The 25,135-nt window shown below is 31.5% G+C and overlaps 1 protein-coding gene across 2 annotated transcripts in view; it reads right to left on the reverse strand.

Annotated features, from left to right (window-relative positions):
• Nucleotides 1-1,876: 1,876 nt before the first annotated feature.
• Nucleotides 1,877-25,135, reverse strand: part of LOC139491331 (phenylalanine-4-hydroxylase-like) — a 29,016-nt gene continuing 5,757 nt past the window's right edge. The window contains exons 2-11 of one of the 2 annotated variants that reach the window (XM_071278956.1): nt 15,019-15,270; nt 14,099-14,282; nt 13,367-13,455; nt 12,209-12,276; nt 11,552-11,602; nt 9,458-9,603; nt 8,495-8,630; nt 4,560-4,686; nt 2,662-2,891; nt 1,877-2,143 (exon numbers count right to left, since the gene is read on the reverse strand). In XM_071278956.1, coding sequence (XP_071135057.1) covers nt 1,981-2,143; nt 2,662-2,891; nt 4,560-4,686; nt 8,495-8,630; nt 9,458-9,603; nt 11,552-11,602; nt 12,209-12,276; nt 13,367-13,455; nt 14,099-14,282; nt 15,019-15,270 — 1,446 coding nt within the window. In that variant the 3' untranslated portion in view covers nt 1,877-1,980. Of the gene's footprint in view, nt 2,144-2,661; nt 2,892-4,559; nt 4,687-8,494; nt 8,631-9,453; nt 9,604-11,551; nt 11,603-12,208; nt 12,277-13,366; nt 13,456-14,098; nt 14,283-15,018; nt 15,271-25,135 lie in introns of both variants that reach the window. The other variant, XM_071278957.1, reaches the window with a different exon arrangement.

Genomic DNA, 25,135 nt, shown 5'->3' on the forward strand with positions numbered 1-25,135 from the left:
GGCACTTATTTTTGTGAAAATAAATCAATAACTGGGACAAAGTTGTTTTAACTGAATATATGACATGAAACTAATATTTATCATACATAAATAAAAAAATTCAATCAAAATGCAGAATTTGAATTACAAAATACACATTAAGAATACTGATATATCAAATATTTAAATAGAATCAATCGGATTTTTCGTTCGAACAGAACTACTACATCATTGCAAAACACTGTTCATTGTATTGTATTTCGCCACTGCATTCATATTTTGAAGTATATTATGGTGTTAATATTTTTTACAGCCATATAATTTTTCGAACATAAACTTTGCAGTTGACGGCAGCTGTCATCAAATCAAAAGTAGCATTTCATATAGAATGAGTTCTTAAAACTTATGTCAAACAATAGTTTTAATGATTATATCTTTGTTTTTAAATGAAGGTTCATGTTTGTAATTAGGTAATCGTACTGCGTCTTATTTTTTATTGGTTCTTCAGTTGCTCGTTGACATATATCGTACATTTCAAACTTCGATGAGTTATTTTCTTTTAGAACAGTGATTCTGGTTTGTTTTTACTTTGTCATCTTTTGCTTGTTTGGTGTTTATCGACTTGCATTTTGGAAATAGTAGCATAATTTCGTTTCACTATTCTTAACTGTATTGAACAGAAGTAACGAGGTGAATATGTCAGGCAATTAATTGAAACAAAAAATGTGATACACCTTGCAGTATTGTTAAATATATACGAATTTATTTAAACAACTGGTTTCTATATTTACTTATTTATAGGACCATTTTTCTGTATTTTCTCTTCGCTTTCCAAATTAATCTTCATTCTTTTTTTTTAAAGCCTTAATTTTCTATTCTTTAATTTGTTTTCCTTTATTCTGCAATTTTGTTCCATTATTTTCTATTCCACATACCCCATCAAGAATGTCATGTATGAGGCTCTCTTCAAACCTTACATTGATGGTAGGTCTGATGTAATACACACCATCTGTTTTATTAATTTGCAACATTTTTGGCATCGGGCGATTGAGTAAAGATGGTTTTTAATTTTGTTTCCCCGGATTTCTATTCTCTTAATCGGTTTATTATATATGAACAGCGGTATACTACTGTTGCCTTTATTTTAAACTTGCACAAACGTCAGAACGATTTAACGACTTTTTATGCCGTTCGATTGCTGTCTGAATGAAATATTGTTTCTGTTCTACTCAATTTTTCTTATCATAACCAGTACGTGCTACAAGAAACCACAAGATAAATGCATCGCCCGTTTCATGTCCGTCTTTTTTTCAAAAATGCTGCAAATAACACACAAACATCAGAGCAATGTTATAAGTTTGGATGAACTCTACTATGACATACATGTGTTTGATGACCTACTTTACACTCCCGTTATATCAACAAGCTTTAAACAGTCTGTTTTGCTCACCTACATTTTCAAAAAAGGGGCAGGGGCGAAAGATACCAAAGGGATATTCAAGCTCATAGATGAAAATAAACTGACAAAACCATGGCCATTTTTATGTAAAAAAAAAATTATTATTAGGGAACAACTCCTTATTGAATTTTTGCCTTTTGTCCTTTTAAAAATCATTGGATTTCAAAAATGTTGGCCTCGAGCATCACTGAAGAGACATCGACATGAGCATTTAGTGCAGAAAAACTTATGTGTATGTTTTAGCTATGTTAATTTAAATGGTCGGCCAACTAGTTACCCTCATAATAGTTGTTGTAAAGTTTGGTTTTGTTTAGTTTGGCACCGTGGTTAAAAAGAAGAATATTTTTTAAGAGTTAACGGACAACGACGAAGGCGAACCCCGAGCTAAGACCACTAGGGTTGTGTTCAAAAGACATGGGGCTGAAAATCAGAGAGCGGTTAAGCTTTCTACAAGACATATTTTATTGATAACGAGTTCATTTAAAACATATTTTCATGTTTATACATTAAATGATTAGGCATAAAGACGACAATTCTTCACATTAAACCTTCAGTTCTTTTACTGCTCTTTGTAAGCTTTCTACTTCGTTTTGAAGAGATAAATGCAAATACTGCATCGATACCTCGTTTCCTAATTCTTGTATTGTTTGTGTATAAGGATCATAGCGTACTTCAAATTGTCTTTTAATAGTGGCTGCATAGCGCCTGAAAGAAAGAATAACATAATTAGTATCTCCAAATATATCGCGATACCGTAATTGTGATATGTTAATTGATATAAGTAATACAAAAATTAATAAAGGTCAACATCTTCTTTATTTAGTTCAGGGATGAATACATATTCACCATAAATAATTTTCGTTTTTCTAAGTTGAGTTCAACGCAATTTTCATACATATTTAGGCAGATGTATTTCAATTGTTGAGAAAAAAACTTTTCTTTACATTCTGTGAAAACTGAATATATTTGATCAAACGTGGTTTGTAAATATGATATAAAAACTTTTGATCTGAACAGGCTAGATGTTTGAATATCTTACTATTACGTTTTATACACATATTAAAGTGAAAGAAAGTACTGCATCTAGGGTACAATTCAAACCTTAAGTCTGATAAAACGGACACCACCATTGCAAAACAACGATATCAAAACATTGAACATGAAACTAAAATTGGATAACACGATGTGGTGCTATGGAAGAGTAAACTACTATTCAAGCCTACTTCATTTTCTGCATCATGTCATCAAAAGATTCAACCACAAAATAAATTGGCTGGATATCTTCATCTGTATACACTTGTACTGAAGTTTTTTCTGGATCGAATGGATATTTTTTCGGTGCATCAGACAAGGCGTGTCGTAACTCCCCGTAAGATGACAACGTCCCAGCACCATATGCTCTTAGACTACCCTGTTCCTTACATAGTCCAAATTCTACCGTAAACCAGTACAGCTGTAAGTAATTAGACAATGTATGATTTTATTTAATCGTGTTTAAAAGATAAACACAAAAATGAAAATAAAAATAAAAGATCTCAAATAAATCTAAAAATACATTAAGACATCGAACATTAATATTGTGCAACTGCATTGACTAGAAAACAGTCACATACAAAGAGATACAATTAAATCAATTCTTGACGATGTTGAATTATTCCTATTTTTTTCGTCGTTTTTATTTTGTGTACTGTTTTTGTTGTTCTGCTACTTTCATTCTTTTTACTTGACTCCAAAGAATAGCTTTACAACAAATACAGTCTTTTACAATTATCTAGACTGATATTAACAACGAATTATTGAAAAAGAAAACATGTTAACTAGACGGTCATGCATATATAAAAAAAGATGTGGTATGTATCCTAATGAAACAACTCTCCATCCATCCAAGTCATAATTTGTAAAAGTAAATCTTCCACGTTATATGGACTTTGGTGGATAGTTGTCTTATTGGCAATCATACAAAATCTCTATACTTTAAATCATAAAAAACTTTTCAATATAGTAACGGAAATAGAAGAACACCGTCAGCCTTAAATATCAATAGACAGAATTGTGTCATGGCACTGATTGTTTTCTTAATATGAAAGCCTTCACTTCAATATTCTCAATTTGTATTGATGTTGAGCAAAACAAAAACTAATGGACTATCAAAGTTAAAGCAAATATTATGATATATTCGAAAATAAAGTAGTCAAACAAAGCTTCCATCAATATCTATTCTTTCTATGTTTTGATTTCTATGCACTTTATCTTAAAGTGCAGCTTTTTATAAAAAAAGAACCTATTAACTGAATTCTTTCATTAATTTTTGCGTTGGTCATATTTTGTTAATTGTAATTTTGAATTAGTTTAACCAAAACTGTTGAAAATTCGAACCATAATTGTTCTTAATTTGTTCTATATATTACAGTACTAGCATCATGACTAAACTATTAAAACACTAATACTTTACAAATATATGAATAATGTATCTACATTTTACGTCGCATATGATGCTAGGTATTTTTTTTTAAATTTTCATCAAACGATAATGATTAAGCAGACATAAATCATTTTCATGATCACTAATAGGCACTAACAATACACCATTGAAAATCCTCATCAACTTATAAATCACAAATTGTACTTTTACCTAACTGGTTTCAACTTTTAGAATGAACAATCAACAGTTAACATTTGAAATTGTAGTTCAATTTATGAAAAAAGTCACATTACATCATCTGTCCTTCTTTTAAATTGGCACTAAATTCCATAAGTACCATTTTCCCTATTAGAAAAGTGGTCTTTGTCAAAGAAATCGTATGCAATGTCCTATATAGATTTAAGAAAATGTGATGCGAGTGTCAATGAGACAACTAGATCCATTCAAGTCCCAATTTTTATAAGTACATTATTAGAACAAAGTACGGCCTTCAACACGGAGTCTTGGCTCACATCAAATAGCAAGCTATAAAGGGCCCCCACAAATGACTAGGGTATAACCATTCAAATAGGAAAACCAACGGTCTAATCTATATAAAAAAACGAGAAACTAGAAAAACAAACGACACCCACTGAAAAACAGGTTCCTGACTTAGGACTCAGTTTACTTAATATTTTATGTTTCACTTCAAATACATACGGTGGCGAATTTTTCAATATCGGCATCTGAGGCTCCAAGAGATGTCAGTCCTATTTCTTGTGAAAACTGTGCAAATTTTGGATTCGCTAACATTGGCACGTGTCCAAGCAACTCGTGAATACAATCTCTGTAAAAAAAAAATACGTATGGAATTTAATTTACATTATATACTGTGAATTCATTTATTTTCTTGGGTACCAATTTTCGTGGATTAAGGAACTTACATGTTCGTTGATATTTAATTTCGCGGTTTTGCCCAAGTATGCATTCAAGCCCATAGAAAATTTATCATTCGCCCAACATTTAATTTCGTGGTTCACTTGTACCCACGAAGTCCACAAAAATTGGTATCCAACGAATAATAATGAATTCACAGTATAAATAAACACATGATTACTGGAATACTAGATTTATGCACGTCTACAAAAGACTTGTCATAGTACGGAAGCCGATAAGGGCCATTCAAAAAAAAAATAATTATGTCGTAATTACGACATAGCATGTCGTAATTTCGACATAAATTGTCGTTATTACGACATCGCTATGTCGTAATTTCGACCTAATATGTCGTTACAACGACATCGCTATGTCGTTATTTCGACATAACATGTCGTAATAACGACATCTCTATGTCGTTTTAACGACATAGCTATGCCGTAATAACGACATCGCTATGTATATAAAAGAATATGTATTATGATTGCCATGAGACTGAATGACACAGAAATTAACAACTATAGGTCATCATAATGCCCCCAATAATTAGAAAAGCCCCCGCATAGTCAGCTATAAAAGAGGGACGAAAGATACCAGAGGGAGAGCCCCGAAATGTTGTGTGACAGACAGTGTTTTTAATTAATTATAAGCTCCCTTGGTAAAACTCCAAATTTCATATTTAATGTATTTCATTGTTAAATAATTTACATGAAGCTTACTTAATATATATTTGTTAATTGCATAGCTTTTGCTATTTGAATTCATTGGTTAAAGATATTTATTCATATTGTAAAGTTTAATATTTGTATCATCGCAAACTCATTGGGTACCTTCTTTGGTTACCTTCTGTGAGAAACTTATATATTTTATAGATTCAATTACAACATCATCCGTGGAAAGGCTGTAAAGCCAGTCAAGGTTTAATAATGAATAAAGATATAAAAAAAGTCAAAGTTTAATAATAATAAAGATAAAAAAAAAAGTCAAGGTTTAATTATAGTTCTATAATAGGACTGACATTCAGTCCTGCTAAGGCTAGCCAAGATGTTCACCTCCCTTCAAATAAGCGCAAACGACATGTCTTCGTGTATTGAAGATGAATTGCCGTATTGATTGCCGTTTTTTTACTTTCAAACGTTGGACACGATGTTTCTACAACCTCTAGGATTTAAAACAGAATCTTCGAAATTTCATCCGCATAACAAAATAAAAATGTTGAAAACACAAAGCAATATTAAAACAAATTCAATATATGTTTCAAATTATGTTTTATAGCTCTTGGTCATATGCTTAGTAATATCTAGTATATTTGAGGATTAGATTAACAAAGCTATGTGAAAAAAACGGATGTCCAACGTTACATTGATGAAAAACTATTTTAATTCTAATGTATAGTGATCCTATTTCTTATTCTCCGATCTTCTTGATTCTTGGCAGGAACAACGACATGTGTCAATAAGAAAAATGTCCAACGACGTTTTTCGTTAACTCAACGACTGAAAGTGAATTTTGTAAGTAGATATAGCAGAAAATGAATGAAAAGAGTAAGACAATAATAATATCTAACAAAAGTACAAATATTTGCCTCATTGTTCGTGAGTTCAAATAGTGCTGATTCAAAAAAATCTTCTCTACACAGTCGTTTTTCAAACGGTAGCCATTTTGTCCAAGATGATATTTCATTTTTAAAGTAGTTAACGCGTATTTTTTATAATTGATCAAAACAAAAGTTAGATACACGAAGAGTAAAAAATGCCAAGATTCTTTTTTCATTAAGTACATATTTGCGTCTTAAAGGAATAAAATGCTTCCACACATTACAAAACAGTAGCCAATTTGTCCAAACGTCTTAAGTCCGAAAGACGCTAATTTCCGTCGTTACATGTGCTAAAGTTTCAATTAAATGTTCATGAGTTCATGATAATTTAAACAAATCGTGTTATGAAATTTGGAAAAAGAGGTTGATGATTGCTGCCGTAAAAAAGAATAGCGCATGTTGCTATAGACTCCACCCGGGGACATAGGTTCGACACAGGTTAAATTTTGCAATTTTTATTAATCGTTTATAGCTTTTAACGATTTATTTAAAAGAATGGTGAAATGGAGAAAAATCTCATTACATGAACTTCGTCCAACTTTTGCAAAGACAAATTGGAGACACCAAGACAGTCCTCTAAATGTAAAATGCGAATTGAAATTATGTTGTGGAAGTACTCCGAAATAGATCATTTAAAGTCGTCACTTCAGTAAGGTGCAATCACCAATATTGAAAGACTTATACCAATTCACGGAATATTTTACTTCGCGATTTGTCCTGCTATTCATGTTATAACTGTCGTGATGAAATTGATTCCTGTACTAGCGAAGCCGGAACTTTTCGTCAATATAAACTTGTGCATGGAATGGAGGTAATTGAAAGACAAATCCCAAACAGCGACGAAAACCGTTTCATCGAATTAATAAAATCCCGGGATTGTATAAGCCGTTTTCGCGGACGATCCAGGAGTAGATTACTATATCTTAAAATGTATATCAGAAGTTAAACACTATAGATGACTTGCGGAAATAATTCTCAAGCCAAGGTTCAAGTAATTGAAGGGGTGTATTTCGACAACTTATGTGCCAGGGAAAATACAATTCTATTCAAATTTAACCAAAGCTAAAAATGTTCAATTTACTTGCAGAGTGTCAGATAAATTAGAATAGATTAAATTAAGATATAGAAATTTTACAATGACAGATGATATGCACCTTGAAAGTTAGACATCATATGATAAAAGTTTCGTACATCTAAAAAAAAAATTGTTTATGGAAAACCGTATCACATCTTCCTATATCTACTTCCGTCCCATCTTTCCTTTCTACATTACTTGCGACAGTAATGCATTTTTAGTTGAAATAACTTAAAGGGTAAACATTATTAAATCGATTTCCACAACTTGAGGTTATTTATGATACAATGACATCACAAAACGAACAGAACCAGAATCAACGAACATATAAAAAAACGAATAAAACTTGCAAAAATTAATCGAAGTCAAAATCCCACTTCGAAGGCGCTTTTTTATGTTATGTCGAAATTACGACATGTTATGTCGAAATTACAACATAGCGATGTCGTTACAACGACATATTATGTCGAAATTACGACATAATGATGTCGTAATAACGACATGTTATGTCGAAATTACGACATGCTATGTCGTAATTACGACATATTTTTTTTTTTGAATGACCCTTATCGGCTTCCGTATCATAGTGACACTTGAAAAAAAGTTAACAAGACCAAACAAAGTACAAATTGAAGATCATTGATGACTCAAAATTCCTAAAAGTTTTTAAAAATACAGTTAAGATAATCTATTCCTGGAGAAGAAGAGTCTTTGTGTTTCGAAACATTAAAACAGGGCATTTATCAGGAAAATAAATATAACATCCGTTACTAATATAACATTATGATGCTCATCAAAGCTCTAATATAAATAATACATGTGTTCCCGCTAAATGTGCTGAAAAAAATATTGTAGATAGGTAGGCAATATCATTTTTTTTACAGACATTTTTAGATGGTTACTACTAAGGTATCCGTCCGACTTTTACAATGCTTGTTTTAACATGGCACTAAAGGTGTTAGGGAAGGCACTAAAACTTAGGTTAGGTAGGTTTAGCGGAAACACGTGTATTGTTTTTTTGCCTAGAACAAAATAGTATGCACTTACGGTTCAGGAGAGTGATCTGGTTTTGACCCATGACGAACATACTGGGTACACTGGAAAACTCGATATGCAAGACTAGCTAAAAAGTCACGTGCTGATAATAAACCGGAAACTGGACGTAACTGGAACCCTGTTCTTCCTACAAAAAAAGGGTTTATGTAAACAATATAATTAAAACATTTAAATTTTTTTTCATCATATGATAAATTTGAATAAATTTTAACTTGCATTTCACCATTTAAAAGCAAGAATATGTAACTTATGACATCGAGTATGGTGAGACATCAGAAATAAACTGATCATAGATATGGTTTACCAGAATTAAAATGTATGCACAAGACGCTCGTGTCATCTACGAAAGTCACCAGTGACGCTCGAAAAATTAAAAAGAGCACATAAAGGGCGATGATGAAGAGCGATGATGACCTTAAGGATGTACTTAGGTGAGGTTTTGAAATTCGTGTCAAATGTTCGGACTCCTTGGTGTTTTTCCATACAATACAATGTAAAATATTTTGCCTCATAACACCCATTTTTTTTTTTATATAAGACTTAATAGCTCATGAAAGATCATTGACCAAAACTTTACAAGATTCTTGATTTCCTTTCTTTTGTTTTGAGACCCAAATAATATCTATGCAAATATAAGGTAAAAGTCCAAGTCAGACTTTCCCCGCCATATTATAAATCTCAAATATCTCGAAAAGGAGGTCCATGACCTATAAATATTTTATAGCTTATTTTTAGCCTTAACGAATACTCTACCGGCTTATAGTATCAATTTTAAATTCTTGATTTAATAATTTTCAATTAACCTCACCTAAGTACATCCTTAAGTTCCGATAGATTTTTGAAACACGGATAAATATAATATATCTTTTAGGACAAAATCCTTAGTTTTTCGAAGAATTCAAAGTTTTGCTGATAGTTAATTTATGACTATGGTAATCAGAAAGTGATACGTACGTTTTAAGAAATTAGATACATCTTCTAACTGTGGAATTTTATCTTCACTATAACCACAATCCTGTTCTAGTATTTTGAAGTTCTCAATGTGTTCTTTACAAGCATGAGTTGGAAAGAGATCTTGAAGATGTTTGTACACGTGTCCCCTGTACAAATCAATATAAAAAGATGAATGATTATGAATTGGACAACTCTACACCCGAGACAAACTGACACAGAACATTTATATAATCATATGGCCTTCAACAGGGAGCAACATTCTTAAGTGGTTTCTTGTCAACTAGAGTATTAAACTAACTATAATAATTTAAATATCAAAACTTAAAAAAATCTTTCGACAAACCAGACAAAATTATATTAACATACACTGTTTTTTTTTTTTTTTTTCTTTTTTTTTTGGGGGGGGGGATATCTGCGTTCTAACAATAATTTTCATTTCACGTTACACCGTGCACTTGATTTTTTTTTACAAAATAAGTAAAGAATAGAGAAAATGATCTGACACCCCCATCGAGACGACATAATTCATTTATCGTTCACTTTGTTCCCATCCCGAAAAAGTATGAAATATTTCCACTTGAAGTCAAGCCAGTAAATATCAGTTAATCGCTCATTATGGTAACTTGATTGCATGATACTTGTTAAGAAGTCTGATACCATGGTACGATCAATCCTAATTTGTTTTAACATGCAATGCGTAAAATATTCAAGCATTTATTACAAATCAGTTTCAAATATCAGAACAAACACCACACATTTCATCATATTTTTATTCATTGATCATAATCGTAAATCACACAAAGACATTAAACACGTGACAACTGATGCAAATGTGTTTGTCAACTATCGGTAGTCAATAAAACGTTTAACTCAGTGCCAGTTTACAAGAAGGACGGATAATACAATGTGATATAGATCTGATATCTTTTTCATAAATTGATTACTACAATATAATGTGATATTCTCCCATCAAATAACTTGTAATAACAACATTTGTTTGGTCTTAAAATGATAAATGGGATGATATTTTAAGAATGACAGAATCTTTAACACATCTGGTTCAAATGACCGAACTAGTATTAGTATAAATATTTGATTTCAATTGATAAAATCGCAGTTGGATTTTAGTACCTTTTTCTGTAATCACTGGGCGTTTTTTCTTCAAAAGATATAGAGAGGCGAAGTATTCCATAGTGATATTCAAACTTGTTAGTTGACAATGTCATGACGAAAACGAGAGAGAGAAAAAACGATTAAAAGACTATAAACAGCAGTATACAATTACTCATAGAAAACTAAAGACTAAGAAACTCAAAATCAACCAAAAACCGGAGGTGATCTCATATAAACCAAATGGTTTAAACAATTTCGGATGGTATTTGGTTCAAAGTAAAACTAGAACGTTAATTTCTTAAAGTTCGAGATCTCCACACCCATGAAGTCAAACAGGATTTTTTTGCAAAGATATGAAAAACCTTTTGTTCATAATAGTTGGTATTTTTTTTTTTTTTCGTTCGCTTGGTGATCTCTTGTTAGGGTGTTCGCTCGATTGCGGTAGGTTGCGAGTTCAAACCCGATGGGGTCAAAGCAAAGACTTTAAAAGTTGTATTTACTGCTTCTCCTCCAAACACGCGGCATTAAGGAGTACGAGTAAAAATCATGTGTCCGGGTAAGTTTATGTGTCTTTCTGTGGATTGTTACCTTGTGAACTAGCACTTTAAAAATCTTGCTCAGCTTGTCGGTCAAGTTAAAAGAAGGATTAATAATAATTTCACATTTTATTTGTATATGTTCTCGTCCTGAATATGCGTTATAATTTACCGCTGGACGTTAAGTCTCAATCCACCATCTTCATCATGTATTCATGTTTACTTCATATACTATCATTTGGTTCAATCATTAGAACACAATATATGACGGCTTGAATTATTTACCTGTATATCATACTCTCATTTACAAAAATATGATAATAATGACTTTAATATGCAAAGTAGTTTTCAGATCCAGAGAACAAATTCAAAGACCAAAGTACCATCCAGGAAAAAAACTACAAAACCTGTTGTTTAATCAGCCTCACAGTGAGATCATTCTTACCATGTGTCATTTTCTTCTTGTGTATATTCTACTCTCGGAATAACTTGACCACTAAAAAGGAAAAGAAAGAAACACGGCTTATTATTTAAAGTAAAGTCATACTTAAAATATGTGGTTGAGTAATCCTTTACCATAAATGGTAACGAGCGTTTCCAGTTGTAATGATTTTGTAACCAGAAAAATAAGTGTGTGAATTTTGGCTTGAAAACAAATTCAAAATATGTACAAACAATCGACGGTTGTAAGAAAAAATAATGAAATTGCCCAATAAGAACTATTCACATCAGATGTAAATGTTGACTTTAACTGTCTCTTCGGAAGCAGGGTGATTCCCTATTTATTAACATTTGAAAATCTAATCAAAACCATCTATCGTTAAACTGAATGTAGGTGGTCACATGATACAAATACATGAATTGTAAAAAGTCAGACAAAAAGGTCATTTTTGTAAAATGCCTTTACTATGTCAGGAATATGACAACTCAGGAATATGACAGTTGTCATATTATATTCCAACTGTAATATTCCTGACTTAGTAAAAAATGTGTTTCAAGTTTTGATTTTGACATTTGCATAAGGAATTTCCGAGTAGAATTGTCTGCGAAGTTTGGTATTTTTGTTATCTTACTTTTTCCATCTACAATGTATATCACTTACTGTCTGTAATCGAATGCTATGTCTGCGATCATTTTACGTCGTTCTCTGTACTTTTTATCTGTATATCCCTAAACAAACATATAAAATAAGACGTTTTTGAAAACATTCTAGCTAGAACATTCTGCTAATGATACTAATAGTTTAAGAATATTTTCTAAATGCTAAGTCGATTCAGATTAAATGAATTTATTAATTTTGAGTTCTAAATATTTTCAATAAAAATTCATTATTTCAACTCACATTTCTGTTTTGGTATTAACCTTGCGATGTTTTAACAGCCTGTTTTCATATTTACGACTTTTGATTCTGAATTATACAATTTTTGGACAGGTTTCCTAACTTGAATTTTAAATTTTTCATGAAGTGAGGAACACATTATGAACTGTTCAAAAGGATAATTGAAAAAGGACATATTCAGTACACATTTTACGTCTGAATTAAAATGACACGCAAACAAACAGATATTTAAAACTAAGGCAATAAATAACGCATGTTCTAAATAACACCAACAAGGAAACGGGGAATGTGTCAAAGAGACAACAACCCCACCATAGAACAGACAACAGCAGAAGGTCACTAATAGGTCTTCAATGCAGCGAGAAATTCCCGCACCCGGAGGCGTCCTTCAGCTGGCCCCTACACATACATATATACTAATTCAGTGATAATGAACGGCATACTAAACTCCAAATATACCCAAGAAACTAAAACTAAAAATAATACAAGACTAAGAAAGGCCAGAGGCTCCTGACTTGGGATAGGAGCAAAAATGTGGCGGGGTTAAACATGTTTATGAGATCTCGACCCTCCCCGTATACATCTAGCCAATGTAGAAAAATAAACGCATAACAATAATTTAGTTTTGCATAAATTGAGGAACAAGAAACAAATGATCTGTTAAAAAGGTAAATAAAAAAGAACAAAGTCAGTGTCCATTGTAAATCTGAATTAAAATTACACGCAAACAAAGGGATGTTTAAAACTAAGGCAATAAAGCATGTACAAAATAAGATCAAACAAAGACAAGTATATTCTATGGTTGGTTATCCTGGTGTGTTATTGTAGTATACAGGTGATTATATTTTATAGGTGTTGTTATCTTCAAAATGTGCTGGTCTTATCTTCTGCTAGGTGGACGAGATGTCTATAAGTACTTACCGGGTGATCACTGTCGAGTTCCGGTTCAAACTTCGTGACAAGATGTGTGCAGTTATCTAGTTCTGAAATGTGCCTTGGAAACCAAATAACTAAAGCAAAAAATAAAAATAAAATTATGGGTTTAATTCAAGTGGAAAATTTGTATTTTCGTGTATAAACTTGATTTTGAGAGTTTGTTTGATAAATTCTGCAAACAAGCCGACAGGAAAGTTGTGCAATGATTCTAAACACTTAAATCTGCACTTCATAAACATTCATCTAGTATGTCCACAAAAGCCGCGACTATGTTTCCCACAATACATAAATATCGCACAGTGTTTGTATTTTTTTTAAATTTAATTCAAATAAGGAAGCAGTAATTTCTAATTTTTTAAAACTTGTGACTGATTTTAGATTTTTAAATCAATAAAATAAGTTAAAATATATAAAATGAAATTATATAATTATAAAATGAGGTCTTGTCAGAGTTGTTAACTAATTTTGGATTCTCTAATAGTTAAGCATCAGTTTTCTGCATTTCTGTTAATGCCAAAGTGAAAAGTTATGTACACGTAGCTCTTCAAAAACAGTTTTTTTTCAATTTCTTTGTTTGACACGAAACCTTTTTTACCTCACAGACACCGCAACGAAACCTTGACTGATATTTAAAATATATTTAAACATCCAGTCAAGCAATAAATTAAAAAATCTATGATAAAGTAAAGATATAACTGTACTCATGGTAACACGCACCTTTATTTTCAACTTCTTGATCCGATACAATTGCAACGTCAGCTATAGACGTGACCATGCGTAACGAATTAACATGTGACGTGATTTTATCGCGTGACCCAACACATTTTATCAAAATTTCAAATTGTGCTCCGGATTTCTTGGACTTCCGTGATTCGATGTGATCTATTATCACCTTTGATGCCTGAAAAATTAAATTGTTAGATTAAAGGTCAATCTTTCTGGTAGATAGAATATTGTCTTCCTTAATGGCAATTTTGTTAAATCATGATAAATAAAAAGCATGCAAATTTGAGATAATGTACGACAATCTAGTTCTTTTTTTTACGTCAGAGTAGACAATTTTATAAATTAATAGATATAATTGGATGGAAATGAGGATTGGGCATGCATAAACACTGTTATTGGCCCAGGCCTTACATGTAGGTCAAGGTTTCATTGGTTTCAAAGATTTATTGATATTGAATGACCTTGAAAAATAACTGAAATTTCTTATTGTGCGACAGCAAAGGATGATTTAAGATATAGCATATGGTCAACTGTAATGAGAGGTAAAAGATGCTAAATGACATACAAATTCATAAGTAATCAAAATGGACAACGCTATACCAAAAATTTAAATGATAGTAAACGAAAGTCATGGATAATTGCATCATACAATTTCTTTGAGTCTTTAAATAATTCCATAGCGTATGTTTTTTTATGCGTCATACATGTATCTCCAAGGCAAGCCTTGTTCCGATACAGGACATTTAATCTTGAATTTTATTCCGTCAAAAGAGTTTAAATGGTAAACATAAAAACTTTTTTTCATATGTTTGTAAACAGCAAATGAACAGTTTATCTTTAATATGCTTAAGACCCTCGAGAAACTTAAACACCGTTTTGTTGTTCATATATACAGTAAATGAATAATTTACCTCAAATATTCTTAAGATTCTGGACAGACTTGAAATACCATCCTTAATGCTAATAATCAAAAGCACGGCATGCGGAGGTTCTGTTTCAATTGGAGATATACATTCACCATTCTGTACAAATACTTCCTCTTCTTCTTCACTGATAGAGTTTCTATTACTTAAGGTCCTTTCTCGTTTTTCAAATTCTAAATTTGTCACAGTTTCGAATTTTGCATCTTCAATCAGACTCTTCCGCCGCCATGATCCTCCATGCTGTAAGATATAAAGAAGTTTTAATTTCACCACAGTATCGAATTATGTCTTTGCATTTTCATTTAGACACATCCGTCAAAATTCTGGAATAAAACCGACATGTAATTTGAGCATCATAATTCCAAATATTGAATTAAATACAAGTGTAAGACGCTTATGAAATGATGGAACGTAGACTGGAAGAGAATTTGATACGGAAGTCTTGTACATGTTGATGCATAGATTGTCAGTTGATTTACTAATTGAATACAGCTTAATTCTAAGAAAGGAATTAATATTTTTAGAGGATGTTGATAGGGGTTTACAGAAAAGTGAAAAATAACCCTAAGAAATAAATTTAAAAAATATCATAACTGAAGGTCCCCTAACCAGACCCTTATTACAACACTAATGAATATTCTAAGTTTTAAAAGAGTAAAATGCATTTGTTTAAATCTATTTATTCAAATTTTCTATTCAAATAAACTTAATGTTATCAAAGTTAAAAGCCAAATTAAAAAAAAATGATTGATGTGATTCAAAATATATTCTATGTAATTTTAAACCAGACATAAAAAAAAATCATAGTATACTGAAGATTAAAGCAATCATTCCTTGAACGTTAAATGGTTTGTGAAATAGAAAACATTTTAACATAGCATCATTAGTGCAATAGCAAGCTGCACTTTATTTTTCTTCTTTCAAAGCAAGCTAAATTATTCAGAATTGAAACTGTGAGAGTTTTTAAGATTTAATAGAAGCTTTGAAAGCACAGTGGTACTTCTAAGCATTTTTATGTTTAATTTTAAACTTGCGTGTTATAACTGATCCGCGAAATGATCAAATAGCAGTTTAATATTGCACGAAGCCAGGCTTTCATTCAAAGCTTCGTTGGTTTTCATTCATTTGACGGTGAACGTAGAATTAATTTAAAATAGCGATAAAATAGAAATGAATTCCACTTACATACTGTTATGAGTTACAGGTAAAAGAGCAATATATGTTTAATTTTACTGTAAAAGGCAATATTTTAATCATTATCCTCGGTCAGGTAATAATATCACCATTAGTAGATTTTTCTTTTGTCCCCAGTTCTCGGATGGAGAGCTTCGTAACAACTAAAGCCACTCTCGGTAGCTATATATATATGCATCTTGATAAACTTTGATGAAAAGTTCGCAAATATCAAAGCAAGATGGGTCTTTATTGCTAATGTTTTCTGTCCTTAAATGTAACACGAGATTGCTATTAGAGTTGAATAGTGAACGGAAGTGCGAGCATATAACCTTTTTGAAATAGGGAGCGCTTATTATTGATTAAAACTATCAAAAAGAAAAGAAGCATGTGTCTGAATTGACTACTAGTATTCCAACATTGAGAAATGTTGCTGTTTCGTATAGTTACAAATGCTATTCAGTATAATCAGTGAGCATGATATAAACAGTATGAACTATGTAAATAAACACACTCACAAAAACTTTGACAATTTTCTGTTTTTCTATCACGGAAATTTCATTCATAAATGAAACCTCCCGATAAAAAGTTCATGTATATTTATGTTCGATATAACATATCAGGATCGACATCATTTATTTATGATTTTCTGTTAAGAAATTCAACCATCATTTGTTGAGTGGAAAATGGGAAAATGAGAAAATTATACGATATTCGTGTGAGCTTTTTAAAAACATCTGTCAATATAGGAAACAGTTAAAAAAAAACATTAATAAACGTTAATGGCAATTCAACAGTAAAAAGGATATTAAGCATATTTAAAAAAATATAATATACGAAACACCCAGCCTGGCAGCTTTTCTTATATTTGTTCGTAAAAGTTTGAGGAGTAAGAGTAAGATCTTGTCGGCTAAATATGTCAGAATTCTGTGTTCAAATACATTCAATTTGACGGGTCTTTCCTCTACTATAAATTGATACAATTGTTATCTGTACAGAATATTAAAGAACTGAACAATCTTGGTAAATACTTAAAATTAGCGGAGAAACTACGCTGCTAACTTTTATTAATTTTATGAATTTCATACTCTGCGTTATACTTGAAATTGTATTGTATACAAGTAATTTAATGTATCTCAATGTAGTTAACATTTGATTATTATATGTCTGTTTATTTAATATGGTGCATGTATAATTAATTTGTCAAAAAATGAATGTATATCCTATAAGCTGTACTTGCTTTTGGAATAAAGTATTATTATTCTGCTGACCTTTTGAATTAGCATCTTTAAAATTTGACTATATAGTGTTGTATTTGGTACAAAACATGGTTCATATATATTTTCATATTACTTTGTTTTTCAAGTAGACGAAATAAAAATTGATAACGCAGTACGGCCTTCGCAAATAAATATATCATATAATATTATGCTATATGCATGAAAAAAAGCATTTTATGGAGCTACCATTTGATTTTTATGGGAGGGGGGATGGAGGAAGGATGAAATTTGTAAAAAAAAAAATAGAACAAGAGTTTTGAGACAGAATAACAATTTATAGGAAAAAAATCGGTCAGGATAAACTAACAAAATATGCAGAACCGAATAGAGTGAAAAAAGGCAACACAGAGATTAAAACTAAAAAAACAAATGCAGGACAGCATTAACTTTGTCATTCTAGCCCCTCCAACTAGATATAAAATGGTAGCTCCCTAATGTAAAATTCGGCCGCCAATGTCTTTTTACAGTTTAGACACGTGAAAACCGTCGATAACGCCCAAAAATTTAAAGCGATGTTGTAAAAACTTGACCAAGTGAAAGTACATGTCTACTTCAAAGGTACGTGATATGGATGTGTTTATCATAAATGAGTGTTTTTGTTTATCACCATAAAATTAGTATCACGAATTATAACGTCGGTAAATAGATTATTTGTTTTTAAAGTAAACGTATTTTATATAAAAAGATTCAGACAGTTATTCGAAATAACGCTATGCTACAAGTAAAGTTAGCACTAAGCAATTGATTTTTTATTGCTTACCGTAATGTGGCAAATATTTCACGCATGTTTAAGACATTGACAAATAAAAAAATATATAAAATAGGTATATATTATATATATATCGTGCACGAAGCCGGATATTTAACAAGGATTTAGGCCAGAATATTTAGAATAGCACTGAAAAATGAAGAAAGTCATGTTGGATAGTAACAGAAATTTGATTAAGTACAGCAACTGGTCATCCACGGTCCTCTCAGAGAGGTGTTGCAAAGGTCTTTAACATCATACGAGTGGAGATAAACGGGTCAAAAAATCCAAGTGATGACCATATTTCTATACATATACAATCATGTACAACAATCTATTATCAGATTATATATATATGTTCCGGACCATACGAGTATTTGGACCATACGAGTATACTCATATGGTCGGAGTAATTAACACTCTGTTACAGTTTACTTTTAATACTTCTAAACTCTTCATATGGTATGATCAATCATTAAAAAGACGCTATCATATAGGTTATTTTATTATTATATAATAATTAAACGATTAGCTAAATAAAAATAAAGAAGTTTCACAAAGTTAATTTTACTTACTTGTCAAAACTATAATAAACACATTTTATACCGATGGTCATTACCGATTTGTTATTACGAGTGAATGGCAATATGTCGACTTAAAAAAATAAATAACAAAAATTTCGTAATGAACTGTTACACAAAAAGTCACTGGAAAGTAACATAGTTTATTCAAGTTATCTTGTGAGTATGGTGTATTGCAGTCATGCTACGATATTTGAGATCTAGAGCTTCTTAAAACCACCGTCGACATATCGGATTAGCCAAAGACCTCGGTATCACTGTACGCAGCTACAAAAAGGCTAGCTTTTTACTCGCAAACAAAAGGTGTAAATGAAAAGGATTGAGCTCAACTGAGACTTGCAAATGCAAAACCGCCATGATAACGGTTGGAAATAAATGTCACCCCAAGTCTACATGCAAGAATGTAATTAGCGATGTAAACTAACTATGGCTTAAATATCTAAATTTTACGTAGTATTTGAATTATAAAAATAATACATTGTCATGTAACCATCATTGTTTTTTTAGATTAAGTTTTTGTATTATTGAAACTTTTATAATGTAATTTAAAAAAAAACCATACCTATATGGTCCAAATACTTATGGTCCGGCCCGTTAATAACCTAACGAGTATTATACTCATATGGTCCGACCATATGCGTACGGTCGGATCATATGAGTATACGCATACATGTATGGTCATGAACATACGCGTATGGTCATGACCATATGCGTATACTCATATGGTCCGACCATACGCGTATGGTCCGACCGTACGCGTATGGTCGGACCATATGAGTATAATACTCGTTTGGTTATTAACGGGCCGGACCATATGAGTATTTGGACCATATAGGTATATTTATTTTTCCAAATTACATTATAAACGTTTCAATAATACAAGAACTTTATCTAAAAAAACAGTGATGGTTTAAAACATGACAATTTTTTAATTTTATAATAAAAAAAACTACGTAAAAATTTAATATTGATGCCATAGTTAGTTTTCATCGCTAGTTACATTAGTGCATGTAGGCTTGGATGACATTTACTTCCACACGGTATCATAGCTTTTTTGCATTTGCAAGTTTTGTGCACGATCTTTTTCATTTACACATTTTGTTTGCGAGTGAAAAACAGGCCTTTTTTGCATCTGCGTACAGTGATACCGAGGTCTATGGCAATTCTGATGTCTACAGTGTTTTTAAGAAGCTCTAGATCTCAAATATCGTAAAATGGTTGACTGCAATATACCATCTTCACAACACAACTTAAATAAACTAATAGTATGCTACTTTCCAGTGACTTCTTATGTAACAGTTCATTAAGAAATTTTTTAGTCGACATATTGCCATTTACTCGTAATAACAAATCGGTTATGACCATCGGTAATGACCATCGGTATAAAATGTGTTTACTTTAAATTTGACAATTAAGTAAAATTAACAATGTGAAACTTCTTATTTTTATTTAGCTTATCTTTTTATTATAATATAACGATAAAATTACCTATATGATAGCGTCTTTTGAATGAACGGTCATACCATATGAAGAGTTTAGAAGTATTAAAAGTAAACTGTAACAGAGTGTTAATTACCCCGACCATACGCGTATGGTCCGACCATACGCGTATGGTCGGACCATATGAGTATATACCCATATGGCCATGACCATACGCGTATGGTCCAAATACTCATATGGTCCGGAACATACGCACTAGTCGAAGATGACGATTTTCGTCAACAAATATCATGATAACAAACAAAAATAATGTATATATTGTACACAAACATTATTTATTGCTTTAGGTTCTGATAACTGAATAATGGTACACATTTCGCTGCGTTAACAATCGACATGTTTTCGAATTTTGGTATGTCATATGAAATATAAACATCATTAAAAGAGATATAAAACAGAAAGTAATTACATGTACGTAGCAAAAGTAATTTTTAAAAGATGTAGTTAATACTATCAGTTGTACATATCATTAAACGTGTTGCTTGTTAGATTTATCATTTTCTGATGCAAAGTACGATCAGTTTAGTAAACGTCGAAAACTAAATTAGGGTTATCATATTAATTTCATAAAATCTATAATTAATTGCTAAACAAACAGTTGTCATTTATGTAAAATCTGATTGATTTTAATGGGAAGTTACGAAACGATAGTTAAACCGCATTTTATTATATAACAATGAAAATCAGTATTTAAATTCCGTAAAATACACCGTAAAGCCGTCATCAATGTGATCATAATGGTTTAGATAGCAGCGTCAACAATCAAAATATTGGAGAAAAAAAATTGTATAATGACATCGACTAAATTTCGTGTTTGATTGGATTTTTCAAAGAAAAATTGTTTTTATTGCTGATAGATTGTTACACTTATCATCTATGTAAACTTAGCGTTAATTATCTACCAGTAATCGACATTTGATGTTTTGTTTTGGTATGAGTAATGTACAACACTTAAAATGCTTTGTAAAAGCACATTGTCTGCAACTTTGTTGACTTAGAATGATTTACGCTAAAAGCTTATTGTCGAGTTAATGACTGAATCGCCATAAGTAGTCCGATTATTAATTTTATAATAGAAATATCTGAAATTGACACCAAGTAGCAATAGAAATAAGCCTATTTAATAACGCATTTGTTTTGAATAGCATGATATGTCCTGCTTCAGTTTGTGTCATTTTATAGTATAAATGCCCTTAAAGAAATAATAGTGTTTTCCGAAATCAAATGGTTGTTTGCTTTAAATACCTTGAAATGTAATTTTGTCATTTTTTTTATTGATAGTTTAATTTCAAATATAAAACACAGGAGTGTGTCTACTTGGAATTTGTTTGTCTGAATCAGAAAATTTAGCATTGTTCCTGCATACACACCACACCTTCTTTTGTTTATCTCTGGAATATGTTTTAAGGTGCGAAGTTTGCAGGTAAACATCATACCCTTTTGTAGATATAAAGACGAGCAATGATTTTTGCTCAGTATTCGAATCGATAAAAAGGACGAGAGTATTCGAAAGTGGCGACCATAAGCCATCAGTTTGAGTTAAAAGATATAGTCCCATGGTCAAACGTAAAACCACAAAAAAAAAATCAATGCCCCAAAAAAAAACTATTATAAAGAAAGCACAAAAAATTAAGAAACATGAACAGCATCGAAATTCGGGGCGTGGTCCGGAAGGATAATTATGCCGTTAAGATGTCAGGATAAACGACAATCTCGCGTTATAACAGTCAAAACTTATTTTTTGATAAAATAATAACGTATCAATTTCCGTTATTTCAGTTTATGAGACTATGACGAATTAGTTTGGGACGGGTCATATTTGCTTTCAATACATCATGGTACAGACCTTCTAAAATTTAAACTGACCCTTTTCCCGTGCGTGGATCGTGCGTGTTGCGTGCGTGGATCGTGCGTGTACCAATCGTGTATCATCATTCATTAGTCCGTGCGTTTTCCGTGTAACGTGTGTGCATCGTTCTTTCATTCATAATATAACCGTGTATCGTGCGCTCATCAATCATTCATTCTCAACCGTGTAACGTGCGTTCATCAATCATCATTCATTCTTAATCATGTATTGTGAGTTCATCATTCGTGTATAACCGTGTAACGTGTATTCGTCAATCGTTCATCTCTAATCGTGTAACGTTCATTCATTGTCAAAACCATGTTCCTATATGGTAGTCGGATATAGAGCTCATCAAAGCTTATATTTTATCTGTTAAAGTGTATATATATGTTTCGACTTTAAATTAAATTGGTATTCTTACTCATTTTTTTGTGAACTCTTAATCAACTTCATCTTACATAACGTTCATACAGATTCATGATTTTTTGTTTATATATGTGTGTAAATATTTCGTGTTTATTCAGTGCTGGGACTGGCACATTTTAGTACAATGCTACATCTTTACAAACCACTAAGAAGTTATTTTGTTTTTTTAACAGTGCTCAAATTGGTACGTCCATTTCTTTTGTATCTTTCTCAATTCCTTGTCTCATTTTGTTTGTTGATTGTTTTTTAGGGGGAGGGGGGAGTAGATTAAAAATATTTCCTATTATATCATGAAAAGTAAAATATTAAAAATACTTAACCCCGAGGAAAATTCAAAACGGAAAGTCCCTAACCAAATGGCAAAATCAAATGACAAAACAAATCAAACGAATGGACAACTGTATTGAAAAATTTGAAGAATTTCAAAAAGTGCATAAAATCGAATATTGTATGGCATTTTAATAATTGTTTTTACTTTGTTTTCTTTTTGTTTTCATTCAATTGTTCAGAATTGTTTGTCCTCAATTAGTTGTTCTTATTTAGTACTATTCTAGTGGGTAAGTTTATACAAGTATAAGTAGGACACGAGCATCCAACAACACTTTACAAATGAACAAAGTGGCTTAGAATACGTCGAATGTTCTATATAAAAATAGAAGCACTATGAATCAACGGTATTCATAGTTTATATTTGACCATTACTCCGACCATTTAGTACAGTCAACATTTTTTCTGAATTAGTTTATTCAGAACTTCCTGTAGATACTCTTAAAATTCCGTCTTTTTCATCTATACACTTTCAAAATGTTTCATTAAGTCAGAACTGTCAGCTTTAATGCTATTAAACAACAAACTATAACCCAATATAAAATTCTAATGTTTCAATATCACATTGATTTTCCATTTTGTTTTTACAACAAGCTAACAGCCTCGATCTTTTGTCAACAGACTCTTTACGTCGATCCATGTCTTTATGTTGCTTTATTGATAATCAACGTCAAGGAGATGTTTCTATTTCAAATATAACTTGATAGATGTAAACTTTAGTCTAGGTACACAAAAAAAAACAGCCATTAGCTCCATTATGTTTGGTAAACAATTTCGATCTGATTTTGTAATGTGTACTCAGTTTGTGATCTAATTTTGTATCTTATGATTTCTGTGCAAGCATTTCCTTTTTGTTTAGATATGGAAGATGTGGTTTGATTGCCAATGTGACAACTCTCTACAAGAGGCAAAATGACACAGAAGTTAACAATTATAATAGGTCAACGTACAGCCTTCAACAATGATCAAAGTCCATACCGCAAAGTCAGTTTTTACAGGCCCCGAAATGACAAATGTTAAACAATTCAAGGTAGAAAACAATAACGGCCTAATTTATGTACAAAATATTGAACGAAATGCAAATATGTCACACGGCAAAAAAAAAACAATCACTGAATTTTACTTTCAGGCTCCTGACTTGGGACAGGCACATACAGAATGTGGCGGGTTTGAACTCGTTTGAAGGAGCCAACCCTTCCCATTATCTGAAACAGTGGCGTATCAGTACAAACAGAAGATCAGTTGAAAAAGGATTAACTCATCAGTGGTCGAGTGATCTAATTAGTTCATCTCATGTATTACTAGCCTGTTTTAAATACTAAACCCGACTAATGTCAGTCGTTATATTCCGCCGATCTCCGTCTACATTAACCTCGATAGGCTATAGGCCGCTAGAGGGCACATAATTATTCGAGCTAGTTAATACTAAGGTTGTGCATGAGTTCGAACACCGCACATGACAGGTGCGTTCGATTAAATATTCTATTCGTAATCTTAATTGACTGAAACGGCGGAATGCCAGTTTATCTGCCAAATTGATTTTTTCTGTATGCACTACGGCATTCTCCACCAATAAAAATGGCCACTACTATTAGGGATTAGTGCTGAAAGTGGCTTAAAACACCAACAATAAATAAATATTTTTTTTAAATTTTTGAACATACGTTACACACGTTGCGCATTCAATTTATATAATACTAAGTTGCAATTTGCTTTTAAATAGTTGTATTGATTTTAACATAATTATTAATTATCTACAAGTCCTTATTAAACTTTGTTTTAATTCAAAATAATTATAACATTGATGTCAGAATTGAAAATGAACAAATCAGACTATATATACTATAACAAGTTTACGTTAAAACTGAATGGATTGCATGATAAAGCGACATTCTGTGCGTGACTAGAAGAAAACATCTAGACCTTAACTTAAATCCCAATTAAATTATGTTTGATCTACACAGTACAAATTTGTATTAAATTAAAACATTTTAACGATTATATTTATGATACTTAATCTATAAATCAAAATTTACAACGGTGATGAATTTATTCAGTAAACAGACGATTATCAAGAATTGAAGCAGATGTATTAGCAAAGTAGATACATGAATATGTTCTACTAGCAGTTTCCGTCCGTTTGTCGTATTAATAAAGATCGACAGTTAATCTTTGAATTCCTAAATTACTTTATCTACTCAAAGACTGATTTAGTAGAGCT

Source organism: Mytilus edulis, chromosome 10 (genome assembly GCF_963676685.1).
Source record: "Mytilus edulis chromosome 10, xbMytEdul2.2, whole genome shotgun sequence".
NCBI lineage: Eukaryota > Metazoa > Mollusca > Bivalvia > Mytilida > Mytilidae > Mytilus > Mytilus edulis.